The sequence below is a fragment of the Myxocyprinus asiaticus genome, chromosome 15, assembly GCF_019703515.2.
Source record: "Myxocyprinus asiaticus isolate MX2 ecotype Aquarium Trade chromosome 15, UBuf_Myxa_2, whole genome shotgun sequence".
NCBI classification, from domain to species: Eukaryota; Metazoa; Chordata; class Actinopteri; order Cypriniformes; family Catostomidae; genus Myxocyprinus; species Myxocyprinus asiaticus.
Window position 1 is genome coordinate 28,738,579 of NC_059358.1, and position 21,308 is coordinate 28,759,886.

At 38.6% G+C, this 21,308-nt stretch overlaps 1 protein-coding gene across 1 annotated transcript in view; it reads right to left on the reverse strand.

The window, feature by feature from the left end:
* Window positions 1–21,308, reverse strand: part of LOC127453515 (glutamate receptor ionotropic, NMDA 2D-like) — a 108,942-nt gene that overhangs the window by 14,096 nt on the left and 73,538 nt on the right. The window contains exons 7-10 of the mRNA XM_051719938.1: window positions 16,233–16,347; window positions 6,047–6,252; window positions 2,762–2,930; window positions 93–246 (exon numbers count right to left, since the gene is read on the reverse strand). Coding sequence (XP_051575898.1) covers window positions 93–246; window positions 2,762–2,930; window positions 6,047–6,252; window positions 16,233–16,347 — 644 coding nt within the window. The remainder of the gene's footprint in view (window positions 1–92; window positions 247–2,761; window positions 2,931–6,046; window positions 6,253–16,232; window positions 16,348–21,308) is intronic.

Genomic DNA, 21,308 nt, shown 5'->3' on the forward strand with positions numbered 1-21,308 from the left:
TTGGAAAGTCGTACATCATAATCACATGCAGCAGAGACTGATTAAAGTCAAATATGATGAAGTATAATGGCTCTTAAAAGATGAAAACTCACCAAGAAAGGCAGAAGGAGAGACGGTTCCATTACTACGAGAAACCATGACGCTAATGCCCGTCTCCACAAAGGGCACAGAGAAGTCCACGACCTCCGACCTCTCCTCATTGATAGTGAGGGAGCCGATCGCCATGTCTGCCCGCTTGTACACCACCTAGTAAACAGAAGGCAGTGAGGATCGTTTTTTATTTTTATTTTTGGCTTTCCCGCTTTTATGTTTGGTAAGTTGATGCATAACATGTCTGGGGACCTTTATTTTAATCAACATCAAGATTTTAGTTTTAAAATGTATATTAATGTATAATGGAGAGGTCCTGTAACTGGTTGCCATTCAATTTTGTAAAATTTTTAATCAACTGCTTGCCTTTACTAGTTCATTTTAAATGGTCCTGTGGTGTGACAAATGAATTTTTAAAAGTACAGATTTTTCATGTATTCTTTCAACTAATACAAGGTAAAAAATAATAAAAATAATAATTGTAAAAGGGTGATTTTCAAAAAACCTGTAATGAAAATGTCCTCATATTTAACCTAAAATCAATATGAAAAATATAAAATTATATTTAATCATTAGATTTTTTTGTTTTGTTTTTGCATTGTAACATTAATTTTAAGTCACATTAGCACATTTTAAATTTTAAATTTAATATCATTGAAATTATGCGGGTGGATGAGGATAGGGAAATGGGGACATGAGCCAGACTCAAACTCATGTGGACCACATGAGAACTCTCATGTGCTAGGCCAAGGCACCAACAGAAATGTATTTTTTAATGCAGTTCCTCTACACTCTATTGAATAAACACAACTGACTGCATTCAAATTATTTATTTAAATGTGCAACAAAACTAGACATCCACAATGGAACTATCAAGAACTGGACTCTTGATAATATACAACAAAGTCCACAGCATGAAATCAGCATTTTGCCTGAACACAGGGGCCATATGCGTGTGTGTAACAGGTGGCCTATCTGCAAATTCAGAGAACCTCTTCAAGCCTCCAACTCTAATTAATATTCATTCCACGTACTGGCCGCATTCCAATATCCATAAATTGGTCGGGCAGATAGTGTAGTAAGAAGGCTGCACACACAGACGCTACAGGAGGCAGGTTATCCATCTCTAGACAGTATACCCCATACAGAGAGAAAGCATGTCCAGGAATACCAAAAAGGAGGGACAACATTAACATCTTTACTTTCCAGTGCAGCTCTTTTCTTTTTTTTTTTTTGCATTCCGTTTTATATTCCTGAACAGTGTGAAAAGCTTATGATGCAGAGGAACAGGATTTATGGCGACTGTGCAGAATTGAATCACTGCCTAAAGTCATCTAGGTTACAAGCCTTCCCAAAGCTCCTTTGACAGCTTGAATGTTGCACTGATTTCAAAGAGATGCTCATCTGTGCATACGTGTGTGTGTCTGCGATGGAAGGGGGATTATTTAGGTAATAAAATTCGCACTCTACATCTGTAACATAGCAAAAGATTTTGCGTCACCATAAAATGTGAGCCTGCATGTCTGTTGGTCTGCAGAGACTGTGGAAAGAACATTGATGAAGTTGTCTTGAGCCTACTGCAGCCATGGACCTGCTGCAGGCCAGCAAGCCACACATGGGAAATGTGGACCTGTCATAGAAAGAAGATCAAAGCTTCTCATACACACACACAAATATGCTCGCAGCCTGAGAAAACAACCCTTAGCACTGCACCTACTGGGACTGTGCTGACAGCTGATTGGCTAAGGATCAAAATATGCAGTGAAGAGACTAGGATCAAGCAGGTGAGAGAGAGAGGTGGAGAAAGATTTGTTCAAAGATAAAGAGATACATTAGAGACTGAAGTAGAAAGAAATGAGAAGGGAGAAGAGAGCAGAGGTGGAGAAAGAGAGAAAGAAAACACAGGAAAACGTGAGTAATATTAAGTCCAGAAGAGTGGAGATGGAGGAATGAGACAGAAAAAAGAGCTGTTTCTATTCCTTAGCAACTGTCTTGAATGGGCGTCGCTCAGGGGTGTGAGCACCACAGTGGGGCATCCCTCTCTGAACAACAATCTCCTGTCTGTTTCACACACATACACACATACATGCATTCACAGCTCGTTGTTTGCTGGTTTCAGGGCTCTGTCTTATATACCTCTGCATACATGTGTGTGCATGTGTGTGAACCATTAGTCAAATTCTTGGCGCTGTGTTAAAAGGGGTCAGAGTGTTTCAGTAGTGCGCTAGGCTGGCAGATACGGATGGGAATTTAGTCATCACAGAGGCCAACAAGTAACTTCTATGTAACATCACACACCATGCCAAATTACAGGTTTAAACCCTTTATAGAGCAACACACATACACACAACATGTCTAATGCTCACATTGTTTCTGCAGTTCAAATTCTTCAAACATACACTGCACCAAGACCTTGTCTACCCCATAATCCCAGTGTTTGATAATCATGAGTGCTAATACTAAAGGGAATAGCAGACTTGCCTTTAATCTCTAGTCCTCTCCCTACCTAATGCATGTATTTACATATGCAAGTGCAGTTTTCTCAGTGATATCGCTGACAGTGCATCCAGGGCAGTTTCTCATCAGCACAGTTGATAACGAGACACACTGATGGGAATACAACAAACATGGTGGTTTAAAGTAGCCGCAACAAATGAAAAGCTTCACTCACCTCTCCCACCATCCCATTCCAAACTCCGTCAATCTTTTTCCCATGTTTCCCATTGGTCACCAAGTAGAGGTCATATGTGAAGCCCACAATTCTGGCCAATCGCTTGAGGATGTCTATGCAGAAGCCCTTGCAGCACTGTTTCATGGGTGCCACCCCTTCCTGAAGTGCACTGTAATCAGAGAGAATATTAATGTGTGTTAAAAAAATCTATGAGATGGAAAAATTCTGTTATTTCCATGATGATGGAAATGAGGGGAGTAGCAACAATTCTTGTACGTTTGCTCCCCCACATTCTTTGGGAAATAATCATTTTACATTATGTGTTGTTTTGCTTGGCTGCAATTCACAGAAAACAATAGTAGCTGGCCACGTGAATCGACAACTCTGTTATTATGTTAATCACCATCATATTATTCCAAACCTTATTGACTTCTTCTTTTGTGGAACACAAATGGTACATTTTTGAATTATATCAGGCCACTTTTTTCCATATAATGAAGGTGAATGTGGGCTGGGGCTCTCAAGTTCCAAAATTGCAAAGTCATAAGGGTTTGGAACAACATAAGGGTGATAAAGTGACAGAACTTTCATTTTTAGATAAATTAACTCTTTAAGACCAAACAGAAGCCTCTGCCAAAACGGTTGCATTAGCAAAGTGAAAGCGGTAAATTAGCGTTAAGCTAGCACCTACTTACCCATGTCTGCCTTACAGCAAATCTACAGGACAAACATCACGTCATGTCACGTACAGTAGTTAATATCTATGACCCAAGTTGATAAGCTTTATAATGGTTCCCGCCACTTTCATATAATTCCTATGCTCCTGACGTTAACAGTGAAAATACAAGAGAAACATGTACTGTGAGTTATAAATTACAGAGGGTGAATGAAAGAGGGAAAGACAGATGAATGGAAAGAGACAAGGTAGTTTGTGAGTAGTATGTTGTCTTGGTAAGTTTGAGTGAAATAACTGAGTGATATAATGAGATGAAACACAGACACCCACATAGTGTGGGAGCAGTGAAGCAGCATCCACAGAGACATGTGTACACGGCAAGCGCTTGGGCAGATTGACAAGCAACATGATGGCTAAGTATGAACAGAGATTGCCATAAGGCAAACACAAAATGATAGAGGGAGAGAGGAAACAAGTGATCAATTGCAAAGCTAAGAGAGGTGAGTCTAGCCCCTGGAACCTCACTGTGATACAAAAAAAGTGAGCAATCCAGAGATAAAGGAAAAAATGGAAAGAATGTGAGAAAGATCCCCAAGATATATGACCGGAGAAAGATGGCATCAAGATATATGCCTGGTTATAACAATCTTCTCCATCATTTGATGAGCTACTGCTGCCATGATCAATAGATAATGCAAACAAACATTTCTTTTAAATTAAACTCCATTTACCATCTATGGAATACAGGTATTAATATAGTGCATCGTTAACTGTACTGGTAAACAGTACCAGGGACTAAAAACGGTTCAAGGAACAAAAAATATATATATTTTTTTTTTAGCAGAACATAACCGAAAATCGGAACAAAATGAATTTCTATTGTTCCGGAGTGAAAACGTTATTTTTAAATGTTGGTAACCGGTTTTAACTGGTTCATTTTGTTCCGTTAATTTTTTCACGAAACTAAAGGCCACAGGGTTTATCACAGTAAAATTTTGGAACTACACCACTTCATGTTGCCCAAAAAATAAATAAAAATGAAACGTGCTTTGATCCTGAAGGAAACTGCTGCATTACACATTTCTTTGCCTAACCGAAATGAAAAACATTTTAGTCCCTAAATATTACTATACATTGTTAATTGCACAGTAGTAAACAGTTACTGTAATTAAATGACATTTTCCTTGAAAAGTGAAGTAAGGGATTACTCATCAATTTTTAGTTATTTAATTACAGTTACTTATGTACTTGCATTACATATTGTATAGACTTTCAACAATTTTAAATAAAACAATATTGAATTGAAAATTGAAATGTAATGTCTAATGATATTTCTAATTCAACGTGGCCCCTTTAAATGGATTGGCAATATTTTTTGACTGCTGCATTTTGATTGTCTTGTGTTTCTTTTTAGTCTTGCTCAGGACAGACGGATTTTAGACACTGTATCTAGTAAAAAAGAGCTTCAATATTAAAAATGCACCTCGAGACACCTGCGTTCTGTTTCAATTGTTGCACTGCATCAAGCTTGTTTTAAGCGTAGGTGTCACTTAGATTCGATGTTCAGAAGAAGTTCAGGTGTCAAAGAGGACTTCATGTGACTGTTGCAGCATTACACATAATTCCAGATTGTAAAGTTTCAGTCCAAATCAAGTTTCAGTGCATGATAAACGGTAAGCCAATATTTTTTCCCTTCTGCTCTGGTTTGCTGAGGGGCTGCTGTAACTTGTTAAAACAGTTTACTGTTACTCTGCTTTTACGAATGTTGCCTGCGATGCTTACTTGAAAGACAGCCTTTTGCAACAAATGTACTTGCTTGAAGAAGAAATTATAAAGAGAGTGATCGATTCTGAGTTACATATTTTATTAACCATTTAGGAACAGTTTAAGAACAGTTAAAGAATAATTTATTTGATGTTATAGGATTTATTTGAAAAAATTAAAAGAATAATTTGATGTCTATCCTTTTTTTTTGTCCATCTGGTCAAAGTTCATATGGGTTTTACAAAAGTAATTAATGAGTAATTTAATTACTTTAGTATTTAGTACAGTAATCTAATTACAATGTAGAAGATGTAATTAGTAAAAAAAAATCAGCGATTTAATAATCAGGTTTTTCTCTGTGCATATTGGACAAGCCAGAATGAATGTTTGTGTTTACTTGTAACATAAAATCGGGGTGCTAATCAGTTTATTACACAGTTTATGACTGTTTAAGGTGTTCACATGACCTTAAGTGTTTATTAAACTTATTAAGCATAACTTTTGTATGATCATGCATGTAAATGCGCTCAATAACTTAATTTAAAATACTCATGTCTATACCAGCTATTTCAGTGCTGATTGTGCCAGGTTAAAATGGATTGCACGGTTAGTGAATAAGAATCAGGTTCTTTGCACTGAAAAACTGCACAAAACTGAAACTGAAAGTTTATATGCCTTTAAAGGAAAGAAACTACAGTTGTCCCTGTCCATCCACTGAAATTAATTTTACAATTTTCTCACTTTAACTTTGGCTTCTTCATTCCCCTCCAGAACAAAATGTTCCTTTTCCCCCATTTAAAAAAGCCATGATTAATGGCAGAAGAGGTGGTCTGGTGAGTACTAACGTGGCATTGAGAGGCCGCCGGCATGGCACGGAGTCCCTAATGCAGGTGCCAGAGGAAGGGTCTGCAAGCTCCACGATAACGAAGGGACGCTCCTCCAGGGTCACAACCCTCAGGTGCTGGGCATCATCGAGTGGCTGTAGAAACGGCCCGTAGCGGGACCAAGCAGGGTATCTCAGACGCAGCACCCCGTTCTCCCACCATCCTACCTAAGACCACACAGACATCATATGGTCTAGGGTTAGGGGTCATTTGTATCATTGCGCTGCACATTCACAACAGAAATGCAGAAATAAGTCCAATAAATTGAGATATCAATTTAATAAGCTGCGCTTATACAAACCATGAAGTTTAAACTCCTCAGTATGAATTCAACCCCTCATAAATCAATAAAACATTTAAGTCAAAGGGCAAATCCTGACCTTCAGCTACTCTTAAAAGTGTCATTGAGGTTGGATTACAGACAGGACTGGCTTCTCTCACTCAGTATAAGCCTGTAGAGTGGGGAAGGATAGGGTAGGGGACTTTGTCCTCTACTTTCCCTGTGTGAGCTTATAGCTGAGCGCTCTCTAAGAACAGTCCTGTGGCCTTTTAAGTCATTGGGGAATAAGTGGATTTTTCTTTTCAGATAAAAAAGAGTTTTAGCTAAGTGACGGGCCATGGAGAGAAAAGGTTACGAGTCTGAGAAAAACAGAGGTGGGGTAAAACGTATCAAGCTAAGCTCCTCATAATCCATACTCAAAGGTCCTGAAGAACTAAATGGGGAGAGGTTTTTGCACACAGGCACTGATAGAAAATAAGACTGTGTCAGTTGTGTCTATCTTTTTCCATTCCTCTTGCATAGTTTTATACAAATAAATATAAATAAATGATATTTACATGCATACATTTAGCAGACTTTCATCCAAAGGGACATACACATGAGCAATACTACAACACAAGTGGTTCTACATAGTGATAGAAGAGATTAGAAATTTAAGAAAGATAAGAAAGGGCAACTTTTATTATGCAATTTCTCAACATGTACCCAAGACTTTATTCAAGATGTCAAACCACAAACAGACAAACTCGGTACTGAAAAATTGCTTCTACACAATTTATCTGTTATCAAGGATGCAGGAGGGGCGGCTCATCAAAACCAGATTGCTCCTATTATAATCAGTGATGCTGTGTACACTAGATAGGACTGCCGCTTTGTGTCACATCGAAATTTTATAGGCACATCGTTCTATTCCAGATATGCTGCACATGCTACAGCTCAGAGCTGATTGTCTATGCACATCATCTTCTTAGAACGTTCACTTCTATGTGTCCAGATAGACAGCCTTAAGCTGTTGCGGCGCAACAAGACATTTGTTACATTAGGTGCAGTTTGTATAAAGTATCCACTTGTCATACTTAAGCAAAAGTAAAGATTCCTTCATGGAAATGGACTCAAGTAAAAGTTAAAGTGGCTCTTTCAGGGGCGTAACTAGAGGGAGGTCAGGGTGGGCAGCCACCCTAGGGCCCAGGGTGAGAGGGGGCCCACAACAGTCGACCAAAAGAAACCATAAAAATGACCGTGGACTTAAAGGGTGATGAAAAATGACCAAAACCCCCCAAGGAGTGGACCCAACAGTTTCTTTGCACTGAGGCCCACAAGATCCAAGTTACGCCACTGGGCTCATTCGAAAAATACTTAAGTAAAAGTAATAAAGTAACTGATACTAAATTTACTTAAGTATTAAAAGTACAAGTAAATTCCATCAATTACCCATCAATTATGTTACAGCTAATTATACCCATGACAACTGAGTGGCGGTGCAATATTAGGAGGAGTTAATACAAGAACTGCTCTGACCAATTCAGTCAGTGTGTAAATGTTCTACTCATCTGGTGTAAAATAGCAATGTAAACATAATTAATTAATGGTGCGTTCATCACATGCCAGAATGATTGTATATAAATGAACACCACTATAAAGTCGTAATTAACAGAGCGATTTTCTTGGAGCCCCAGTTTTCTGAGTTAGGGGCGTGTCAATTAAAGAGTCATGCAAAGAATCAAGCAAATTGGAATTCAACATAATCCTGTTTTACTTGTGGATTTTGACTACAGTTTAGATTGTATGCATGTTTATACTATTGATGAAGAATAAAGCTTACCAGAAAATAAGACTCATTTAGCTGGTTTATGAGGTGACAGGCTTGTGCAACAAAACAAGATTTACCATCAGAATATGTGGCCACACAAGAATGATAAAAAAAGATAGATAAAGCATCAGTTACACACATATTATGCAGTGTGTACGTGAATACTGTTCATTTAAGTGCTAAAAAAGCTTACTACCTTTGTCAGAAAGTGAAAATGAGAGAAAAAAAAATATGAAATTGCAAAACTAGCCTATTCTTTCCTACTAAAATCACTTTAACGTACATCACAATTCTGACTATCGACCTCGTAAGTACAAACTTCCCAGGAGGACTTAAATGCAGCATTAAACCACAACATAACTGAATGGTTGGGCTCTTTTAATTTGGGTCAGTAAGCAACCTCTTGGCAACCACTCAGAACACCCTAGCAACTGCATAGCAATTTGCTATAAATACAGTGAACAAGATAGCAACAGCATAGCAACAACCTAGCAACCACCCAGAACACTCTAGCAACTGCATAGCAATGTGCTACAAATACAGAGAACAACATAGCAACAGAATAGCAACAACCTAGCAACCACCTAGAACACACTAGCAATCACATACTGTAGCAATGCACTAAAAAACAAAGAGCATCTTTGCAACTGCATAGCACGCCCCAGAAACCACACAGAACTCCCAAGTAACAACATAGCAATGTGCTAAAAGCACTTAGAACATCTTAGCAACCACCCAGAACACCTTAGTTTTGTTTAGGCAAGCACCTTTCACATCTTCTTCAGAAAATGTCAAAATAATTATTCTCCTGTTACTATCTGTTTCAGGTTAAATTATTTTTGCAAATGCTATTTTTAGACATTTTCATGAGCACATCTGGTCATTATACACATCGTACCTTGGTTAAATGTAAAAAGTAACCGCACTGATTGACTTTTATATAACAGGTCTCCAGGAAAGATTTTCTGGTTAAAAAATTAACAAAATGTCATTATTGATAGAGTACATAAACAAACAGTGTTCAAAACAACGTCCTTACCTTAACCCGATTCACTACGATAAGCCTACAAGAATGATTTGTATTTTGAGCCAGATTTGTCAGGTCAGATTTGGCGCTAAATCGCTGGCTTATGTTATTCATCCTTACATCATTACGTCATGTCCGTAAACACAGAAAAGAAGTACTGTCTGTCACAACTATGCTATTCAGTTCAGTCAGTCACTGTCACACAGTTCAGGACAGCATCGCTGCAGTCTGGATGGATGTTTATCTGTTAACTGTTTGGCGAAGTTGTTTACTTGCTATAATGTGTGTGTGTGTGTGTGCTGCTGTTTTCTCATTTCTTTTGTCCCAATCGCAGAAATGCACAAGCTATCACTTGTCCTTTTCTGTCTGTGTGCATTGCATAGACATACTATTGAAGTATTATGGTTTACTTGCATTATCGACTGAGGCTGTACAATATAATATAAAATAAAAAAGTCTTCCACTGAATGGGTATTGACCCTGGACCAAAATATATGACGTAAGAACAAGAACCGTGAAAATAATCTGCACTGGTTTTGTTAAACAAGCACTATTTGGGGCCTGGGTAGCTCAGCGAGTATTGACACTGACTACCAACCCTGAAGTCATGAGTTTAAATCCAGGGTGTGCTGAGTGACTCCAGCCAGGTCTCCTAAGCAAACAAATTGGCTCAGTTGCTAGGGAGGGTAGAGTCACATGGGATAACCTCCTCGTAGTCGCGATTAGGGGTTCTCGCTCTCAATGGGGCACATGGTAAATTGTGCGTAGATCGCGGAGAATAGCATGAGACTCCACATGCTGTGAGTCTCCACGGTGTCATGCACAGCGAGCCACATGATAAGATGCACGGATTGACTGTCTCAGAAGCGGATTGAGGTGAGTAACCATGCCACCACGAGGACCTACTAAGTAGTGGGAATTGGGCATTCCAAATTGGGAGAAAATGGGGATTAAAAAAATAAAATAAATAAAAACAAGCACTATTTAAGCACAAACTTTCTTGGTATATATCACTTACAGTTGAGAAGAGCTGTCTCACGGTTCACCACCGTTCTTTTTAAATCCAGTTTTTTTAATTTGACATCTCTGCTCCCGAGATTCTAGGAATTCTTACTTACTGCTTCATGAATACTGAATTCGCACATGCTACTCCATTGGCATACTGTTTTTGGCATACTATATAGAAGGGAAGTATGGATATTCTGATGCAGCGAGGGTGTTCGATTCTTTTGGAATAATTTTCATTGGTGGAGCAAAAATAGACAAAATAACTAGCCATAATGTGTCGAAAATGTTAAACAAGAAATTATTCAATATGAAATTTTTGTTTAAAGAACTGTTGTATAAAAGCATCAGGCTTAATATCAGCACAGTCCTGCGGACTCATGCGGCCAGTACAACAGTACTGATACACAGCATGAACAGCTCTTTAAAAAAACAACTACTCTCAGAAGTTTGTAAGCAGCAAATACTTCACATACTACTGTTTTTACCAGTCCTTACACTCAAACTTTGCCAGCAGCACTGAGCTATAGGACTCTCCCTGTCACATCGGCAGAGAGTGGCAGCTATCAGCACCAAAGCAGCCTTCTCTCCAAAGCCCAGAGAGCCATTCACAAGACACAGATACTGCTGCTCTTGAAAAAAGTAGCTACAAAGTCTGTGGCAGGAAGCGAATAAATATACTTCACACACAGTGTGTGTATGACTCTAAGATATCAGCCAGTGGCTGGCTGCTAGAAGAGTTTTCATATTAGCAGAGGATCAGGGCAGAGGCGTCAAATTGAAAGGAATAGAGCAGGAAATGCAGTCAGCATGTGGATTCCTGCAAGCGCTGGTCTCATTGGGCTAGTTATCCCACTTCTAACTGCTCTGTAGCCAAAGCTGTGCTGCTACAAAAGGCACTGAAATCAAATGCATGTGGGGCGGATCAGTGGAAATTACAAAAAGCCAATTCAATGACATCACCTCACCTGGTCCCTGTCTCATTCCTGGTTCATCAATCTGTCTGCTTGGGACTGTCCATTTGTCTGCCTTTTCATCCGCCTCCCCTTCCTCTCTCCACCCTCCTCAAACATCCACCTTTACAGTCTGTTAACCCAAGATCCATTTTCTCTGAGCAGCTCTCGAAGGCTGCCGGCACTGACAGTGCAGGGAACAGAGAGGCAATGTTTGTCGGCTTGTGTCTGCCTCTAACAGACAGCATCAGCCCAGAATCCAGCCACGCATCCAAACAGGTGACACTGGCTTGTATTATGGTTGTGTGAACAGCTTTATAATATATGCATGGCATGTCAAAAAGTGGCACAGCTTGGCAAGGTAGGGATGAGCATGTATACAAGTTTTGTTTTAGCAACTGCTTGAGGGATATAAATGCTAATGACACACACTGTTTAGTGTCATGTCCTTATAATATCCTTTAATGTGTTTGAACATGCAGTTGGGTTTTTTCCCATCTTGATCTCTCTACTTCTCACTTCTCCAATCTTTTTCATATTTTCCCTGCAACTTTCTTTCTTCTCTCCCACCACCTCTCACTCTGAAACACATTCAGTTCTCAGGGTCGATCTGTGTCAGTGGCAGCCAGACATCTAAACTTTCCTCAGCGTCAGAATGTGGGCTGACAAAACGACAGAAATAGGAGTGTTGGAGCATGTGTGGAAAACCAGAGATCCTGCGGTGCATAACAAAGAGCTGGAGTAGCAGAGATCTGGGCACAAGCTGAGGGGGCAGAGCCTCACGCAGGCAGAGGTAAAGCAGGGCCCTGATCAAACACTGTCTCCCTTGGGAACGGATAATACTTTCACAGGGTGAAACACAAACACGCCATGACACCCCCGTCCCTGTGAACGGCCCTCTGAGAGGCATCTAGAGGGAGGATGAAACGAGACGCTTTTACCCCAGCGCGATCCTTACAAATCCTCTAGCTGATTTACACAGCAAAAACACATATGGACATAACCTGATAGGTACAAAGAAGAAATGTGCTTGGCATTTCATTCTTTTTAAACGTCTCCCCGGTGATCGAGTCATAGGAACCGCATGGACAAATGGGATCAAAAGTGATGTACTGGTTAATGTGAACTTTATTTGTTTAAGGGTTTTAAATGATTCATGTGTGAGCCATCACATGAAGTGCCTTGTGCAAAACAAGCATGGAAGTTGAGTCATCCACATCCACTGTCTACTCTGAGTTAGACTGAATGCATTTAAGAGAACAAGAGACAAACAGAGCAAAGACAAATACAGCGTGCATCAAGTTTTAATACAACACCCTCCTAAAACAAATGGAAATTGAAAACCTCCTATAGTCAGCGTGTAACCCATTTAAATGTACATAATGGCACCCCATTAAATATTTTGTGTGAATCACAAGGACTCTGTGACTGTGAAGTACAAAAGCATCTAGAATATTCAGAGCTCTAACAGCACTTCTCTCCAGAACATGTCTGCAAATGAGCCAGAGACACCACAGCCAGAACCGTCACCCCACAAACCTCAACGGACTGTTGCATCATCACAGGTTTAATTTGTTGGACTTTTAATTTTCAAAAATAAAATAAAAAACGCCAAAATACCACTGTCTCTTGCAGTGCGCACCATTATTTGACTAAACTGTCGCAGAAGAAGTAGGCCTACTCATAGTACTCTAGACAGTTGGATCGTTCACCCAAAAATGACAATTATTTTATCATTTGCTCACTCTGATATGATTCCAAACTTGTTTGACTTTTTTTTCTTCCAAAGAACACAAAAAGTGATGCAAGGCAAAATGTCCAGTCTCAGTCAATATTCACTTTCATTGTACAAAAATGATGCAATGAAGCAATGAAGTCCTTTTGCGTTCCAGAAAGAAAGTAAGTAATTTTGGGGGGGTGAACTATCCCTTTAATGCCAGAGAAATGCACGATTTTAAGGAAATGAATGACTGTTGGCCAGATTCATTGCAGACTAAATGTAGAACAGTGGCAACAGGGATGAGCTCAGAGGCTGGCAGCTAAACAAAGCTTACGATCAACACTGGATCTTTCATGATGCCTTGGGAAACACAATCCCTGTGCATCCTCTCACTCTCCTACTGGGACCTGTTAGCATAAGCCTGTTGCTTGACAGAACACGCAGCTTTGTAAGTGCGATCAGTAGTCCAAGGCCTAATAATAATCCTGTTCCTGGGCCTAATAAGCATTGATTGAATAATCCTGTTCCTGATCCTCACCTTTGTTGTGCTAAATGTAGGCTATGAATATACTGTATAATGTATGTCTGAAAATGTGTGTTTCTTCAACTTTGGGCACTTTTAGCACTAAGGACGTCTAGAAAGTAATGTCTCGATAAAATTATATTTGTCTACTAACAATGTACAACAGTGTATGTACATGCATCACAGAAGAATGACGTTATTTTTGTCATTTTTTTCTGAATGGAAATTCCCACCAGTGTCATCTCAAATTTATTACTATTGTGTTTAGAATTCTGTAGTGGGAATTAAATGTTTATTGTTTTTTATAAACAAAACGGCCAACTTCTATGTTTTACTAATTCTAATCTCAAAGCTAACATTTTATGTATCCTAAACACACATAATACACAAGTGATATTTACCTTGATTTTTCTGTTTTCTTCACACATCACTTGTCTCATATTTCCATCTCAAGTATGCTCTTCACTGACACTTTTGTTGACTTACTTAACAAGTACACAAACCTTTGAAAAAACAAATTCTCACAAAAAAAAATTTCACACAATAAATACTGAACAAGTTTGTTTATTTCACTCTTTGTTTTTAGATAATCATAGTTTTAAACGTAATCATTTGTATTATTACACAGCTCTCTGGAATTCAAGATTCTGATTGGTCAATGGCGCCATCTAGCAGTCTGGTATCTCAACATAACAAACGCATATCCACATATCAGACCACTCATCTGGGTATTGCGAGCCATTTTTAGTACTTTTTGGATCACTGTGTGATCTAAGTAAGCTAATAAAATAATTTAAACTCAGATCAATTTTTCATGTGCATTTATTTATAAATTTGGCAAGTAGTCTTTCAATGAGCTGGATAATGAGCTGTCAGACAGTTATTAATTACAAAATAAACACCAACAGAACTCTCATGCAAACTGGAGGTGGATTTTAGCTGTTTACTGATTTATTACTTGTCACATTATTGCATAATTTCACTGAAAATAAATGTTTCATGTTTGTTTATATATTTATTTATTTGGCAAGTAGTTTCGTAATGGGCTGGATAACGAGGAGTCAATAATGAGGACTGTTGTGCGTGAAAATCCCAGGCTATCAGCAGTTACAGAAATACTCAAACCAGCCTGTCTGATACCAACAATCATGTCACGGTCAAATTCACTGAGATCACATTTTTTACCAGTTCTGATGGTTGACGTGAGCATAAACTGAAGCTCCTGACCCGCATCTGCATGATTTTATGCACTGCACTGCTGCCACACGATTGGCTGATTAGATAATCGCATGGATGATTGTTGGTGCCAGATGGGCTGGTTTGAGAATTTCTGTAACTGCTGATCTCCTGGGATTTTGACACACAACAGTCTCTAGAATTTACTCCGAATGGTGCCAAAAACAAAAAACATCCAGTGAGCGACAGTTCTGTGGACGGAAATGCCTTGTTGATGAAAGAGGTCAACGGAGAATGGCCAGACTGTTTCGAACTGACAAAGCCTATGGTAACTCAGATAACTGCTCTGTACAATTCTGGTGAGACGGACAGAATCTCAGAATGTTATTCTGAGATGCGGGTTGGTGCTGTTTTGGCGGCACGAGGGGGACCTACACAATATTAGGCAGATGGTTTTAATGTTGTGGGATGATTGGTGTAACTAGCTGTTCGAAAAAAATGGAGAGGAAGAGAGAAAATATAATCCCCTCTCTAAAACATCTCATTATTAATTATTTTCTTTTATTGTCATTGTCTAATAATAATAATAATAACAGAAAAGTATGAAGTAGAGCAGCACTGCTAATCCCACTGTTTTCATCTCAGTAATATACTGTGGGTACCATGGATATGCATAGATAATAGGGCCAAACATAAACATATGCTAATTGCATATTACGTCCTCTTAAAACTCTAATTACATGTTTATATTATCAATGCTTTAACTATTCTGTGCAGTACAGCAGAAGTGCATAGTCAACAGCACACCGCTCTCTCTGCTGCATAATGTGATGCATTGTTCAGAGTTAATTGTAATGGGCTGTTTCTGCTGTGGACTGTCATGGGAAATGGTTTTTCGAAATTAGTGTAGTGTCAAGTTGTATATCATTTTAAAATAGCTTTCAATCTATACGTCTTACTGCTTCAAACTGGAACATTAGATTTTCAGCTCTTAGACAGTCAGTGCATCATTATGATAGCCATCTTGAAGTAAATCGTACATTTTATTGGACTAATGCACTGTCATTACATTTAAATACAAATATATCCCACAATCCTTAAAGGGATAGTTCACCCAATTATTTAGCCACCCTCGTGTTGTTCCAAACCCATATGACTTTCTTTCTTCTGTGGAACACAAAAGAAGACATTAGGCAGAATGTTAGCCTCAGTCACTATTAACTATCATTATATTGAAAGGAGATAGGATTAAAACGAATGGTAACTGAGACTAACACACTGCCTAACATCTCTTTTGGGTTCCACAAAAGAAAGAATGTCATAAAGGGTTTGAAACAAAATAAGGGTGAGTAAATAATGACAGAATTTTCATTTTTGTGTGAACTATCCCTTTAAAATTGTTCACATGTGAAGCCATGTGCATTATTAAAAGTGTACAAAAAAAGAGGTCCATGTCATAAACAGACATTTCAAATGATATGTGGTCTTCTTTTAAACATCTTTCAAATGTTAAGACATTTTATCCATTCCTGCGCATTAGCACTGCAGTGCTCAGCATGGCTACCGCAATGCTGCTTTTCATCCTGGACATTACCAATCCATAACAGCGGTTACACAAGAATGAACAGAAATAGAATTCTGATTAGTTCTTACGTCTTCCCAGCCACTTCCAGGCGTGTAGGCGATGACATCCAGAAAGGGATTGGCCAGGTAGCCCTCATTATTAAAAGAATAGTCCCGCCCACCAAGAGTGATATTACCGAAATACCTGCAAATCAGAGAGAACAACATAAAAACAGTCTGCTGAGGTAGAAGAGACCCAGAAAGAATTAGTGCAAAAGAGGAAATCTTACACAGAACACTTCACAAACATCCTAATTAGGTCAGGTTGCAAAAGTGTGGTGAAGGTAACCATTTTATGTCCCTCAGCAACAGAATCAAAGGAGATATTCACTCACTTACTCTAAAACCTGTAAAATACCCAGAACTGTGCCTAAATCTGAAATGTGCCATTCTTTGTGACTGCTTAAATTAATCTTTTTAACTTAAATTAAATATATCTTTGGCAGAATAAAAAAACCGCACACTTAAGAATTTCACTGATTGAACAAGTTTGATGGAGCAAACTTTCTTCTGCATTGTTCATATAAGCCTTTCAATAGACGTTTGAGATTATTCCTTGCTACAAAGTTACTATAAATGCTTGTGTGATTAAAAACAAATGCATTACATATAGGCCTACAGTATGTAGCAAACCACAATAACAGCAGTGGCACTAAACAGGTATATCTCTGCAACACTTTCTTCTTTTTGGACATTTTAGATATTTTCATATAAGTAACAAGATAAATGGGTGGGCGATATAAGCAAAAATGTATATTGCAATATTCTTTATATTTTTGGTCGATAACAACATATACCACAAAAGTGATAAAAAACAAAAATAATGAAAGTTCCTTTTGATTTTTATGTGTGCAAGAGATTGCACAATCACATCTAAGACCTTGAGAAAAACAAAATGCATCTTTTAATGCAAATATACAGTGCATCTGGAAAGTATTCACAGCGCTTCACTTTTTCCACATTTTGTTATGTTACAGCCTTATTCCAAAATGGATTAAATTCATTATTTTCCTCAATTCTACAAACAATACCCCATAATGACAACACGAAAGAAGTTTGTTTGAAATCTTTGAAAATTATAAACGAAAAAAAAATTTAAAAAAAATAAATCACATGTACATAAGTATTCACAGCCTTTGCTCAATACTTTGTTGAAGCACCTTTGGCACCAATTACAGCCTCAAGTCTTTTTGAGTATGATGCTACAAGCTTGGCACACCTATTTTTGGGCAGTTTCTCCCATTCTTCTTTGCAGGACCTCTCAAGCTCCATCAGGTTGGATGGGGAGCGTCGGTGCACAGCCATTTTCAGAACTCTCCAGAGATTTTCAATCGGGTTAAAGTCTGGGCTCTGGCTGGGCCACTCAAAGACATTCATAGAGTTGTCCCATAGCCACTCCTTTGTTATCTTGGCTGTGTGCTTAGGGTCGTTGTCCTGTTGGAAGATGAACCTTCGCCCCAGTCTGAGGTCCAGAGCGCTCTGGAGCAGGTTTTCATCAAGGATGTCTCTGTACATTGCTGCATTCATCTTTCCCTCAATCCTGACTAGTCTCCCAGTTCTTGCCACTGAAAAACATCCCCACAGCATGATGCTGCCACCACCATGCTTCACTGTAGGGATGGTATTGGCCAGGTGATGAGCGATGCCTGGTTTCCTCCAGACATGACGCTTGCCATTCAGGCCAAAGAGATCAGAGAATTTTGTTTCTCATGGTCTGAGAGTCCTTCAGGTGCCTTTTGGCAAACTCCAGGTGGGCTGTCATGTGCCTTTTACTGAGGAGTGGCTTCCGTCTGGCCACTCTACCATACAGGCCTGATTGGTGGAGTGCTGCAGAGATGGTTGTTCTTCTGGAAGGTTCTCCTCTCTCTACAGAGAAACGTTGGAGCTCTGTCAGAGTGACCATCGGGTTCTTGGTCACCTCCCTGACTAAGGCCTTTCTCCCCCGATCGCTCAGTTTGGCCTGGTGGCCAGCTCTAGGAAGAGTCCTGATGGTTCCAAACTTCTTCCATTTATGGATGATGGAGGCCACTGTGCTCATTGGGACCTTCAATGCTGCAGAAATTTTTCTGTACCCTTCCCCAGATCTGTGCCTCGATACAATCCTGTCTCGGAGGTCTACAGACAATTCCTTGGACTTCATGGCTTGGTTTGTGCTCTGACATGCACTGTTAACTGTGGGACCTTATATAGACAGGTGTGTGCCTTTCCAAATCATGTCCAATCAACTGAATTTACCACAGGTTGACTCCAATCAAGTTGTAGAAACATCTCAAGGATGATCAGTGGAAACAGGATGCACCTGAGCTCAATTTTGAGTGTCATGGCAAAGGCTGTGAATACTTATGTACATGTGATTTATTTTCATTTTTTATTTTTAATAAATTTGCAAAGATTTCAAACAAACTTCTTTCACGTTGTCATTATTTGGTATTGTTTGCAGAATTTTGAGTAAAATAATGAATTTAATCCATTTTGGAATAAGGCTGTAACATAACAAAATGTGGAAAAAGTGAAGCGCTGTGAATACTTTCCGGATGCACTGTATCACAAAATAACAATAATAATATAGGCTTAATGATTATTTGTAATGCAACCTCTGATTGGAGCATGCTTTCCCTACCATGCGGTGGCATTTTGCATAACCACGATAGAAACGACACTAAAACATTTTTTGACTGGTATATCGATTTAACCTGTATATCACCCACCCCTATAAGGTATAATTTAAGTTTAACAAGTATAAATTAACAAAATTAGATATGTTAATCCATCTCTTATATGACAAAAACGGCATGGCTATGGTATGACTACTCTGCAGACAACATGAAATCAGACCCTATTTTCTTAATAAACGTCCCTGGTCTTTCCTCAGAAGTTCCTACAAATCTTTGTGATAACTACATGCAAATACATAATGTATGGGCCTATGTAGCAAACCACAATTATAACAGTGCCACTAAACAGGTGAATCAGTGTTCCTAATTATACCTCTTCAAACTGCTTATGAGAAATGAGTGTGTCGAGTCACACGGATGGGTGTTACGTTGACAGTCGTAGCTCAGTGAGTCTTTATGACATCTGAAGCGCTCTGCTTTCCCTTTTACATGTCAAACATGCAATAAAAGGTGAGTAGTCATTAACACTTTCATTTTTTCTGGCTGCTGTTCTGGTTAGTTTCGCATTCACCAGCTCATCTGTTCTCTCCTCTTCCATAAATCATATCGCCTCACACATGACAAGACAAAACTATTCTGCTCCTAATATGATAAACGAATCTGTCACATGTTTGCTATGTAGACAGCTTCTATAATTATAATGGGAGCTTTCTAGTTTTGTGGTGTTGAGTTGCTTGCTTGCAGTGTAAATACGGCATCAAAAACACTGCTACTGTTTCTCCCCTTCCACCCACGTACTCTTTTTAAACACCAGGGCATGTTGAACGCCTCCCCCTACAGTCCCTGCAGTGGGGCAATAAAGGACGCCTGTGCCCCAAAGGTGCAGCACTTTCACTCTCATTAGTGAGTGTCTCATTATGAATAAACTGACTTACTATAAATGCAACAAAGCAGAAAAGTTGAAGGTTAATACTAAATGAGCTGAGCTTTAAACACAGTTCTCAGGGTGAACATAAATAGAAGGATTTTTTCATGTCTTTTTAGAGATTTTCCAGATCAAGCAGTATAATTGAACACTACAGTATAATAGCTTCTAAATCCATCAGTTATATGGCAGAACCAAATACAGTATGGCTACTCTACAGACAACATAATATTCAAATTTGTGTCAAAATTTGACCTTTTTTACTTTCTTTGTAAATGCCCCTGGACTTATTATGCACTTTTTAAAAAAAAAAATTTATAGTCTTTCATCAAACATTCTCCACCTTTGAAAACTTTTCTATTTTTATCTATAATCTCATGCAGTTGGAGATAAATATTTACCAATAATATCATCCAATCACAATCTAATCAAATCGTGAGGGATATAGGTTAATCAGACCCACTGAATATTATAGTACACTTGGAAATATGCTCCATTACATCAATTAAATTAATAGTGAATGTCATTTTATTTTGTTTAAAAAGGGTTAGTTCACACAAAAATGAAAATTCTTCATTTACTCATCCTCATGCTATGTGTATGACTTCTTTCTTCAGCAGAACACAAAAGACATTTTTAGAGGAATATCTCAGCTCTGTTGGTCCATTCAATGTAAGTGAATGGTGAACTCTGAAGGTCCAAAAAGCACATAAAGGCAGCATAAAAGTAATCCATACAACTCCAGTGGTTAAATCTATATCTTCAGGTGCGGGTATGATAGATGTGGGTGACAAACAGATCAATATTAGTCCCTATAAATCTCCACTTTCACTTTCACATTTTTCCTTTGTTTTTTGGCGATTCGCATTGTTCACGCACATTGCCACTTACTGGTTTGGGCTGGTCAAAGGTGGAGATTTATAGTAAAAAAGGACTTAAATATTGATCTATTTCTCACCCAAACATCATATCGCTTCTGAAGATATGGATTTAACCACTGGAGTTGTAAGGATAGCTTTTATGCTGCCTATACACACTTTTTGGACCTTCAGAGTTCTGGCCACCATTCACTTTCACTGAATGGACCAAACAGGGACTAAAAACGGTTCAAGGAAGGAAAATGAAAACCAAAAACTAACAAATTTTTATGCAAAACTAAACCGAAAATGGGAACAAAATCCCTTTCAATTGTTCCAGAGTGAAAACATTATTTTTAAATGCTGGTAACCAGTTAATAACCAGTTAATTTTGTTCCAATCATTTTTTAATAAATCAAAAGACCAATGGGTTTATCACAGTAAATTTTTTTAATAACACCACTTCCTGTTGCCCAGAAATATTAGGCTTCTCTCTTCTTAGTGGAACATAAGCTTGTGCTTTATTTCTGAAGGACACTGCTAGTTTAAAAACATAAAAATCATTAGGCTGGCAAAAAGTCAGAACTTGCCCACGCAGTGTGTGCGTGAATGCAGGAGAAAGATTTAGGCTATTAACTGATTTTAGATGGTCAAATGAATAGTTGAAATATCGGAACTATTTTTGGGATATATTTCATATTAACAATAT